The 12034-nt window shown below is 44.6% G+C and overlaps 1 protein-coding gene across 1 annotated transcript in view; it reads left to right on the top strand.

Annotated features, from left to right (window-relative positions):
* Positions 1-5842, top strand: part of LOC141122068 (uncharacterized) — a 71960-nt gene extending 66118 nt beyond the window's left edge. Inside the window, exon 17 of the mRNA XM_073611864.1 lies at positions 2626-5842. Within this exon, the coding sequence (XP_073467965.1) occupies positions 2626-4357 (1732 nt within the window). The 3' untranslated portion in view covers positions 4358-5842. The remainder of the gene's footprint in view (positions 1-2625) is intronic.
* Positions 5843-12034: the final 6192 nt, after the last annotated feature.

Here is a 12034-nt window from a genome sequence, read left to right as displayed (position 1 = left end):
AATATGTATACACATAAGAAAATAGACATTTTCAGATTATTATTATCTACATCACATTCCTTCACATAACTACCGTGAACTATATCAACTAACAGTGGGGTACAAGACCGGCAGACCTAATGAGTATAGCAGAAAAGATTCTGGGATGGACGGAAGTAAATCTTCTATCTTCTGTGGATTGAAAGGAGAACTAATCTCACTGGCAGACGTCTTAAGCAGGGAATCTCTGTCGCAGATGGAATGGTGTTTAAATCAAACCATGTTCGAACTGATCATGGCAAAATGGGGGATGCCCAATATAGACCTGTTAGCGACCAGAGTAAAAAGGAAAGTGGGCCGGTTCTCCCTTCAAAGAGATCAGCTCAGTATGGGCCTAGATGCCCTATCACAACCTTGGGGAACAGACATAATGTATGCATTTCCTTCGTTTGTGCTCATACCAAAAATACTATGGAAGATAAAAGCCTCAAGGACGAAAGTCATTCTAATTGCCCTTTGGCCTTGGAGGGTTTGGTTCCCAGGGCTGTTAAAACTCAGCACCACTTGCAGACTCCCTTCCATGCCAGACCTCATTCATCAGGGAACAGTGAATCATCTGCAGGTGGACCATCTGTCTCTGATGGCCTAGCTACTGAAAGGGAGCTTTCAGAGCGGTAGGGGCAGATCTGGAAAAAGTTTGGTGTTTGGTGTACAATCAACAACAGAATCCCAGGCCCTATGATACCGGCGGTTCTAGAATTCCTCCAAGCAGGTGCAGATCTAAATCGAGCTTCCTTAATCATAGGTTAGTAGAAGAACCCCTAATCAAAAGGTTTCACACAGCCATAAGTTGAAGAAGGCCTCCCAAATCTAGGAGGTTCCCCTCTTGGGACGTATCTGCGGTACTACAGAGTCTTTGTATGGAGCCATTCGAGCCACTAGAAGACTGCCCCATAAAACTTTTCACCTTAAAAATGCTCTTGTCTCCGCTAGAAGGGTCAGAGAAATTCAAGCCCTCTCAATGGCAGAACCATTTTGCATAATATCTCAGGACAAAATTATCCTTTCTCTTGACCCTGCTTTCCTGCCTAAATTAGCTTCCACTGATTGGAACAAATGGTAATCCCGTCTTTTTGTGGTAATCCTAAAAATAAGGAGGCCAAGTTTAATAATCTGGACGTGAGAAGATGCATGATTGAGTATATCGAGTGCACCAAAGAGGAAAGTCCCAACAAAGGTAAAAAGGCATCAAAAAATACTATCGTCATGTGGATGAAGTCGGCAATCATTGAAGCATACAAGACACCATCTCTACCACCACCAACAGGAGTCAACACTCATTCCACAAGAGCAGTAATTACATCTTGGGCTGAAAGAGTCGGAGCTTCGCCACTCCAGATATACAAAGCGGCAACCTGGTCCAGCATACGTTTGTAATGCACTATAGACTGGATTTGCTTGCAAATCAAGAACAGTCCTTCGGCAGAAAAGTGCTGCAGGCTGTGGTCCCGACCTGATTAGGTAGTTCTATTTGGTTCTCTCTGTAAGCTGTCCTGGAAGATGACTGTGAAAAAACTTAACAAGTTATTACCTGTTAACGCTCTTTTCCAGGAGTCTTCCAGGATGGAGTCCCCCCCCCCTTGTTTCATAGGAATAATTATGTAACCCTAAGGTGGTTGCACCAATGGAAGTGTTTATTATTTTATCTGCACCTTCAGTTATTTGTTAACTGAGAGGCCATGGCCTATGTCTTTTATAATGTGGATCATGTGTTTCCTGTACTAGGTGGGAGGAGCTTCTTTCTCTGTAAGCCGTCCTGGAAAACTCCTGGAAAAGAGCGTTAACAGGTAATAACCCTGTTTTTGTAACCCCATCATAACAGATGATTAAAAAAAATCATGCTGCTGCTACTAAATGTCCTATGCTGGCCATACACGGATCGATTTTTGGACGAGAATATTCACACAAATATTTGTATGAAAATTATTTGTACATTTGATGAATGGACGAGTGTAGTTCAAAAATTCCACTTGTTTTTAACATTCAATTATAAAATGAATGTAACTTCTGAGCAAAAACCACATACACAATGTGAAAATTTGTTCGATGGAGAAAAGTTTCTGTTCTGCTCTTTCGAATTTTCCCGTCACTGTGGTGGAAATGAACACCGATTTGACCCACTAATGGTTAGAAAATTGGATGAATGTTTTTTTGAAAGAAAAATGAGTTTGTGTACAGCCAGCATAAGTGACATCAGGTGCAGGGAGCTTGTACCCACCTACCTGTCTATGACAAGGGAGTCTGTCATCCATCATATTATATTACACTCCTGTCTGATCATCTGCAAAGCTGCCTGATGTGGGCGGAGTCCTGGTTTAGGGGAACCAATCTGCTCATGTCGAATAATCTTTTTATTTCTATTTTAGTAGATGGACGGGAGATGAGGAAAACCTCAGAGGATTGTCTCACTTTGTCTCCAGACTGTAAAGTAGAAGATGAGGACATCACACAGTATAGTCCAGGAGAAAACCCGACTACCTCAAATCTCCATCCGGCACCACACAGTGTAGATGGACCATCGTATTCCTCTTATCCTGAGGAACCTCAGACTGTGAGGGACGGTGCCGTCCTTCCAACAGATAAGAGCTTTTCCTGTACTGAGTGTGGGAAGTGTTTCCATTCTAAATCCTATCTTAAAAGGCATAAAAGATCTCACACAGGTGAGAAGCCGTATTCCTGCCCTGAGTGCGGGAAATGTTTTTCAGAGAAGTCCAGTCTTTATAAACATCACAGATCTCACACAGGGGAGAAGCCGTATTCCTGTCCTGAGTGTGGGAAATGTTTTTCAGACAATTCCAGTTTTAACACACATCGGAGATCTCACACGGGGGAAAAGCCATATTCCTGCCCTAAATGCGGGAAATGTTTTTCAATGAAGTCCATTCTTTACACACATCAGAGATCTCACACAGGGGAGAAGCCGTATTCCTGTCCTGAGTGCGGGAAATGTTTTTCACAGAAGTCCCATCTTTACACACATCAGAGATCTCACACGGGGGAGAAGCCGTATTCCTGTCCTGAGTGTGGAAAATGTTTTTCACGGAAGTCCAATCTTTACAAACATCAGAGATCTCACACGGGGGAGAAGCCGTATTCCTGTCCTGAGTGTGGAAAATGTTTTTCAGTGAAGTACACTCTTCACAGACATCAGAGATCTCACACAGATGAGAAGCCGTTTTCCTGTCCCGAGTATTTTGTACGAAAGTCACAACTTTTCACACATCAGAGTTCTCATAACGGGGATAGTCCAGGAGAAAACCCGACTACCTCAAATGTCCATCCGGCACCACACAGTGTAGATGGACCATCGTATTCCTCTTATCCTGAGGAACCTCAGACTGTGAGGGACGGTGCCGTCCTTCCAACAGAGAAGAGGTTTGTCTGTACTGAGTGCGGGAAATGTTTCCCTTCTAAATCCCAGCTCAATGTGCATATAAGATCTCACACAGGAGAGAAACCGTATTCCTGTCCTGAGTGCGGGAAATGTTTTTCAGTGAAGTCGAATCTTTACATACATCAGAGATCTCACACGGGGGAAAAGCCATATTCCTGTCCTGAGTGCGGGAAATGTTTTTCAAGGAAGTCCAGTCTTGACACACATCAGAGATCTCACACAGGGGAAAAGCCATATTCCTGTCCTGAGTGCGGGAAATGTTTTTCAGATAAGTCCCATCTTTACACACATCAGAGATCTCACACAGGAGAGAAACCGTATTCCTGTCCTGAGTGCGGGAAATGTTTTTCAGTGAAGTCGCTTCTTTACGGACATCAGAGATCTCACACAGGGGAGAAACCGTATTCCTGTCCTGAGTGCGGGAAATGTTTTTCAGTGAAGTTGCATCTTTACCAACATCAGAGATCTCACAAGGGGGAGAAGCCATATTCCTGTCCTGAGTGCGGGAAATGTTTTTCAGTGAAGTCAAATCTTTACACACATCAGAGATCTCACACGGGGGAGAAGCCGTATTCCTGCCCTGAGTGCAGGAAATGTTTTTCAGATAAGTCCGCTCTTTACAGACATCAGAGATATCACATGGGGGAAAAGCCATATTCTTGTCCTGAGTGCGGGAAATGTTTTTCACAGAAGTCCAATCTTTCCAGACATCAGAGATCTCACACGGGGGAGAAGCCGTATTCCTGTACTGAGTGTGGGAAATGTTTTTCACAGAAGTCCAGTCTTTCCACACATCAGAGATCTCACACAGGGGAGAAGCCGTATTCCTGTACTGAGTGTGGGAAATGTTTTTCACAGAAGTCCAGACTTTCCACACATCAGAGATCTCACATGAGGGAGAAGCCACTTTCCTGTCCTGAGTGAGGGAATTGTTCCTCACTGAAGACCTGTCTTCCTGTACATCAGGGATCCCACACAACCCTCGAGGTGTATTAGTGCCTTGAGTGCGGGAAATGTCTTCTATATTAATGTTGCCGGACATCACAGCTCTCATGTGGGGAAGAAGCACACCCTGATATACACCTCAGATATACTCCATGGCTGATCTTCATCATGTAAGAAACAGTTCATAAGGAGATCACCAAAGACATGGATGAAGTGTTGTAAAAATACAATGGATGGGCGGCTCATACAGGTCTGGTAATGTACTTTTATGTCATGGCTTTCTTAAAGGTCTGCACCCATGCACGCGCACACCCAGAAACCTCCACTGTAATTGGCTGTAGGACAAGTTTGTCAGCAGGTCCCAGCCAGTGATTTTGCCCCGTACTCTGCTGATCACCTGCAGCCAATGACAAATCACTCCTGTGTTTTATTTTGTAAACACAGGGAGCTATCTTGTGATTTCTTCTCTTCCCGAGTCCTTTTCGGTTCAGGAAGAGAAGAGAACACCACACTGTGAGTATAATCACCACACTTTACACCCACACACCTTAGATTTGCACATTAACCCCATTGATTGCCCTTATTCACCCTTTGATCACCCCTGTCACCCAACCAGTGCCATTAGTACAGCGTCAGTGTACAGTATTTTTCACCAATCGCTGTATTAGGGTAACTTGTTACATCAGATAGTGCAAGGGTCAGCTAGCATTAGATTGCCCGCACACTATCGCACTCACGCTATAGGATCCTGATCACCACCATTGGTAGTATAGTGTCTGTATGGATCAATATCCTGATCACCACCATTGCTAGTATAGTGTCTGTATGGATCAATATCCTGATCATGAACAGAACTATATTGGTGTCCCCCCTTAGTATAGTGTCCCTAATAACGCAGTGTTAGAAGGATGAGCCCTTCTGCCTCCCAACAAGTGCAGTGTCAGTAGATCACCGGCACCTCTGATACATTGCACACATAACCGCAGTGTTAGCAGAATCAAGCCTGATCTCTAGCACTAGCAGGTACGTTTTATTTGTGTAGCACCCTGGAGTTTAGGCAGGGAGCTCCTCACACATTTACTTGCCAGGAGTAGTTATCCTGGTTGATTGTGAGAGATCTACTGATTTCTCCCTAAGTTTGGACTTGTTGCACTTTTCTCTTCTACTACTAGGTGACCGGGCACTTGGCGGTACTAGATATGAGAAGGACAACCCAAATTCAGGTTATGGGTATATGAGGTATCTCAGCCAATGGGCAGGGGTTTTCTTGAATCTCTTGGCCTGCTGGGAGAACCTATATATAGGGGTGGAGTCAGGTGACCGATGTTCGGTGCCACCTGGACAGCTGTCTAGGTGGATGTGTGTTGTATGACCCGTGCTGCTAGACAGGAGATTGGGCCTATCCCAGGCACATCTGACTGCTAGGCTGTGTGAGGTCCTATCCAGAAGTAAGTGAGCAGCGCAGGGTTGGCACTGTGGCTTGCAGTCCAACCAAAAGTGACGGTTCTGCTGGCTGGAAAAACTGTCATGGTTGGAGGTAGAGGGGAAGCTGTCACCACTAAGGGACTAACCACCTTATTACCAGGGACCTCAGTGAGTAATGGAAGCAAGTACCAGAGCAGTATTCTCACTGAACGGGCATGGTGGAGAATCAGGAAACTTCAGGTGGTGATCAAGCCAGGGACCCAGCCAGCGGAGGTGATGCTTGTAGAGCAGCCTTGTGTGTCAAGCCAGGAACTGAGCAGGCCAGTGGAGTGAAGCTTGAGAAGTATCCGGAGTGCCCAGTTAGGGACCCAGCAAAGAGGCGGGGGTGACGCTTGAGGAAGATACCACCATGAAGATTGGAGAAGCTCAAGGGATTCAGAGTCAGTGAATCAGAGGGTCTAGTGAGAGACCAGGAGCTCAGTGGGCTGAAGAACTACAAGGAGAAGTTGTAGTGAAGGTGAAAGAACTGTTATGCTTTGTGTTAGGAACTGTTAAAGACTGTTGCCATTGGAGACAGCATTCCTGCACGTGCAGATTTGGCATCTTGCTGGATGCCTTTCCCTGACGGCTGGCCTCCTATTGAAGTCTTGGAGTCTGCTAATTGAACTTGCAACTACTTTAGGGTGTCCTGGCCCTAACCCTCTTTCCCCCAAAAAGTTTGTAAGAGAAATAAACATTTCTTGCATTCAAGAAGTGTCTGGTGCCCAATAACTTCCACCTTGCACCCATTATGCTTCACAACCAACCATATACAGAAGGATATAGATAGATCCACTACCAAAGAATTTACGTTCTGACCAACTACAATCCCTAAAAAAATTACGTAATTGCCCTGATCTGATTATTAAACAGTCGGACAAAGGAGGCAATATTGTACTGATGACTGAACAACAATATATCAAAATGTGTCTCAACATCTTAAATAATAAAACGTGGTATCGCAGAATCACTGCGAGTGTCAGTCACCGCTTTGCTAACGAATACAAATCTCTTATAGGGGAGGCATACTATACGGGCTTGATAGACCAGGATACTTACAACTTCTTGGACAACAAATTTCCTCGCATGGCTACATTCTATGCATTACCAAAGGTTCACAAGAGCCTGAAAGCTCCCCCTGGCCGCCCCATAGTATCAGCAATAGGCTCACTGACAGAGAATGCAAGTAGGTTTGTTGATTTCTTTTTGACTCCCCATGTCCGACGACTACCTTCTTATGTGTGGGACACCCTAGACCTCCTTAAACAGATTGAGGGGGTAGCGGTCCCTCCCGATGCCCTGCTCGTGACCCTGGATGTGGAGGCCTTGTACTCCAGCATCCCTCACGAGCAGGGTTTTGGGATGGTCCGCTCGTTCCTCATGGAAGAGGACCATCATGCATGGCCCTTCAATGATTTCGTGTTGAAATTACTTCTGTTTATATTGACACACAATTGCTTCCTTTTTAATGGTTCCCACTACCTCCAGGTACAGGGCGTGGCCATGGGCACATGCGGTGCCCCGGCCTACGCCAACCTGTACCTGGGGGGGTGGGAACGTTATGTCTTCTCGAATGAACAACTTAGTAGCCACACCAATGAGGTGTTGTTGTGGCTAAGATACATCGATGATATTTTCATCATATGGACAGGATCCCAACAAACATTGGCTTCCTTTGTAGATCATCTGAATAGCAATACATTTCATCTAAAGTTCACTTACAATAGTGATCTACACAAAATTTCGTTCTTAGATCTAACAATCTACAAAGACGCCAATCTGTGCCTGGCTACCACACTCTACCGCAAAGAGACGGCAGGAAATACGGTACTTCATGCCTCTAGCGCCCACCCTTCCATGCTGGTACGAAGTATCCCCTATGCACAGTACATCAGCCTTAGGAGAAACTGTACCGCTGACAATGAGTTCAAACACCATGCGGATGCACTGAGGGAACGTCTCCTCAAACGGGGTTACTCTAAGTCCCTACTTCGCAGAGCCTTTAATAAAGCTTGGGACCAATCTAGAAATGCACTCCTTTTCTCAAAGGAACCCAGGAGGGAGGAACACTTAACGACGAAATTCATTACCAAATACTCGCACCAACAGTATCAATTACACAATATACTACAGCAAGACTGGCATATTTTATCTGAGGATCCTATCCTAAGGAAATATGTCAGTGACTATCCTGAGATCGTTTTTAAAAAAGCACCATCCTTGCGTGACAAATTGACCAAGAGCCACTTTGCACCCTCACAGGCTCAAACGACCAATAGAGTGGGTATACACACGTGCGGACACTGCTCCTTTTGCCCCTGGGTATCGACAGGCTACAAATTTCAATTGCCCAACGGTGAGACATTCTGTCCACCTTTTTGGGCTGACTGTAACACCCAAGGTGTAATATACCTGATGACTTGTAGATGTGGGATATTCTATGTGGGTAAGACCATCCGCCATTTATGGCAAAGGATACGTGACCACGTGTATTACTCTACTAACGGTAAAATGCTTAGTCCCATCAGTAGGCACCTGGATTTATGCCACAGATTTGACACCTCTGTTGCGAGCTTTATTGTCCTAGCAGTAATCCCTCAAGACCCAAGGGGGGGGCGACTGGGACAGGAGGATACTCCAACAAGAGGCTAAGTGGATTGAACACCTAAACGCCACCCGGTGGCCAGGCATCAATGAGGTACAATCTTACAAATCCTTCCTTGGATAAAAACCCTAGGTCGACTCATACGACAACAAACTAAGGTTTCATGCTCTCCAGTAATTAGATAATATGCAGCCTATTACAGTCTACTATTTCTAGAATATTGCACCATCAATCCAATGGCCTCTTCCTCTTTGGGATGGAGGACCCCCCTGTCCAGTGCTCCGCCCATTATGGGCACTTCTGCAGGCTAACGCAGCCTAACATACTCCCTGCTAGTGTTATGTATGGATACTATGACCCTACCGAGTTAAGGGACTGGTTAATTGCAGGAAATCGCAAACCTGTAATCACACTGCTATTTGCAAAATGTATATGCATATTGTATTTTTTCTATGACTATTAATTATGAGTATGCATTTATGAACTGTATCACCATGAATGGATTCATTTCCTACATGGTAACTAATATTTTAATTATGTAATAAAACACTGGCCCGATGTCTCAGGCCTGTGAGAAGTGCTGTGGTAAACTGATCCCGGGCCCCCATCAACTTGCTGGTGTCTGGATTACATGTGCGGCCGGTAAGCCGCATTCTGCCCCCCCCCTTATCTTTTGTGGGATGGTGTCTGCGGCTTTGGGTCAGATCCATCCCTCCCCCCTGGATTTACAACGCACACTCTATGATATGTGCGCTGTTATCTCCAGACTCTTCCACCTGTTGGTTCCAGCCTTTACAGCGCTTCACACGCTGTACTTAGGAGGAACCACTGGGGGGGAGCCTTTAGATCTGATACCTATAGGACTGCTCTCCCTCCTCACATCGTTTCTTGACAGAGGCCTTTTTGACCACTGCGCATGCGCAATGGACGTGAGTGCGCGCGCAGCCCCGTTTGGCCGAATCAGGTGATGCATGTTTTGCACACCTGATTGGGACGTGTACTTAAGGCTGCTAGCAATAGCCTTGTACCACGTCACTACCCTTTATGGCGCTCTGATGCCTGGACGTCTCATCTGTACAACACAATTGTCTGGTAAGAATATGCTGAGCCTATACAAGTCTATACTTAAACGCTCTGTAGTTGTACCTTATTTATACAAGTAGATGAAATCTTTATATCCTTTTCACTCCCTATCTAGACAGCGGTCCTGGGATCCTACTAGGTAGCTCCCTGCTGGGATAGGATTAGAGCTTCATTGCAACCATGCTAGTGATGACTTATCTGATGTCAGGTTTACAAGCAAGTAGCTGACTCATGCTGTCTACAAGACCTGCTCAACCTGCATTACTTATAAGGTAGGAGCAGCCTTTCATGTACAATTATCCAGTTCTACAGGCAGACCCATATATAATAACTATATGAGGATCTGTTTATGCTTCCTGACTGAATGACAGAACGGCACATTATAAGGAGTTAGTGTCATTACTGGCTAATTAGATACATTTCTTATATTCACCAGATTAAAGTCTCTGAATTCTCTGATGCATCTTGATCATTGGAGGTTCTGTCTCTAATTATATGGCGTTTCAACCACCCATAACTTCTACCTGATCCGAAGACGGACCCATTTACTCTGGCTAGTATATAAATTGCCATATCCCAGCCTTTTTACCTACCTCCCCCTCTGCTCCCTTTCTTCTCCTTTCTTCTCTCTTTTTCTCCCCCCCTTTTTGCTCAGATCAAATAAGCCATAAGTTTACAGTTGACCACCCAAAACAGAGGAAAAAAGCATATAGTGAAGTATTGTGGATGTTGGCAAATCACTAGCGCTACAAGCCACTACTCACATACTCCCGGTTGCAATTAGGCATATCAGACAGTCTCCGCGATCGCCGCTTGCAGTGTGCGTTCTACGGAGTCAGGAAGGAGAACGTCACTTGGTTGTGCAAAGTGACTCGTCCTTTGATGACGCCCTGGGGGAGGGGTGAAACGCGTCGACGTAACATCCGGCTTTTTGCACAACCAAGTGACGTTCTCATTCCTGACTCCGTGGAACGCACGCTGCAAGCGGCGATCGCGGACACTGTCTGATATGCCTGATTGCAACCGGGAGTATGTGAGTAGTGGCTTGTAGCGCTAGTGATTTGCCAACATCCACAATACTTCACTATATGCTTTTTTCCTCTGTTTTGGGTGGTCAACTGTAAACTTATGACTTATTTGATCTGAGCATCGGCCATCTCTTCCACTTATCCACGCCAGAGATATACTTTGCAAATTACCATTGAGAAAGGCTGTCAGCCTAAGAGGAGGAGCTGCTGTATCATTGCAGGGCTGTCCTGCCTGTGAATTTTGTGATAAGTCTTGTTGTTGCCATCCACTTTGGGACTATTGCTAGTAGTAATATCTCTGTCTTGTGAGCAATTATTGTTCAAATCTATCAGTCTAGCTGCCAATATTTATTGTCAAGAATTTTCTTCTGTTTATCAATTGGTCAGCACTTATGGTCTATTTTATTTTTCACATTATATGCGTTATGCACATATGTTTATTTTTGTTAATCAATAGTTGTTTGTGTATTCACCTATTATGCTTCACAATTTGCATCCAAGAGTTGTATGTAATTCTAGACTGCATGTGATATGTAGTCCATCATATATCTATTACTCTGTTTACATTTATCGTTAGCACTTAGCACTTTATAGTCACGTTTATCAGCGCTGTATCTGTTTGTTTCTAAACTTTCCTACCAGACACGTCCCCGCATGTGATCACATGTCACCATATGCGTGTTGAACTTTGGGCATTTGGGACTGCTCTCTCACAGCACTCAGTGGTTTTGATTGAGACGCATTATTGTAAAGCCTTTACATAAAAACAATATTAATATATTATTCAATGTTTTTTGGTGTATGTCCTTCTCTATTATTCCCCATTACAGGTAACCCAAACAAGCTCCTGAAGAAGCAATCAAAATTTGCGAAACATGTAGAGCCTTACCGAGCCATATCAGTTTGAGGTTATTGAATGGGAACGGAAGGGGTTCATCCCTTCCTTTGTTGTAGGGACTATCCCCTGATCCGTTCTCATACACTTAGGTAGTGATAAAAACTACCACTTTCCGCAATGTATTGCGTTTTTTTAAAAAAATGTTTACGTCTATCTGATTCTTTTTAACAATTATGTATAAATAAAAGTTTACATTGATTTTTATGATTGGTGCCTACAAAGTCCATTTGTTTTGTTCTGGGTATTCATACCCCCTTCCCTCCCATGCTTCTAAGATATACAGAAGGATGTCAGCTATCTCTGGCTCTGGAGGTTCTCATTAGACTGAAGGAGGCCGGAGACCTTGCTACATTTGTAGTAGTTCAAGCAGTCGTTGACAGCCAGAAGCTCTTTTTCCCGTGAGTCACACTAGGTACCTGTGAATTTAGTGGCCAAAATTTCCCAAAAAAGGTACTCTAGTGAAGAGGCCTACAGGATTCTGAGTATGACAGCTGAGAGTGAAGGGGGAGTCCTCACTGACAGAATCAGGCTCTGAATAAGAACCTGTACAGAGCAGCGGCACCCCGACAGGGAGCTCA

The sequence above is a fragment of the Aquarana catesbeiana genome, unplaced genomic scaffold (assembly GCF_042186555.1).
Source record: "Aquarana catesbeiana isolate 2022-GZ unplaced genomic scaffold, ASM4218655v1 unanchor237, whole genome shotgun sequence".
Taxonomy (NCBI): Eukaryota; Metazoa; Chordata; class Amphibia; order Anura; family Ranidae; genus Aquarana; species Aquarana catesbeiana.
Note: the sequence above shows the minus strand (reverse complement) of the source record. Positions and strands in the feature narration are given on the sequence as shown.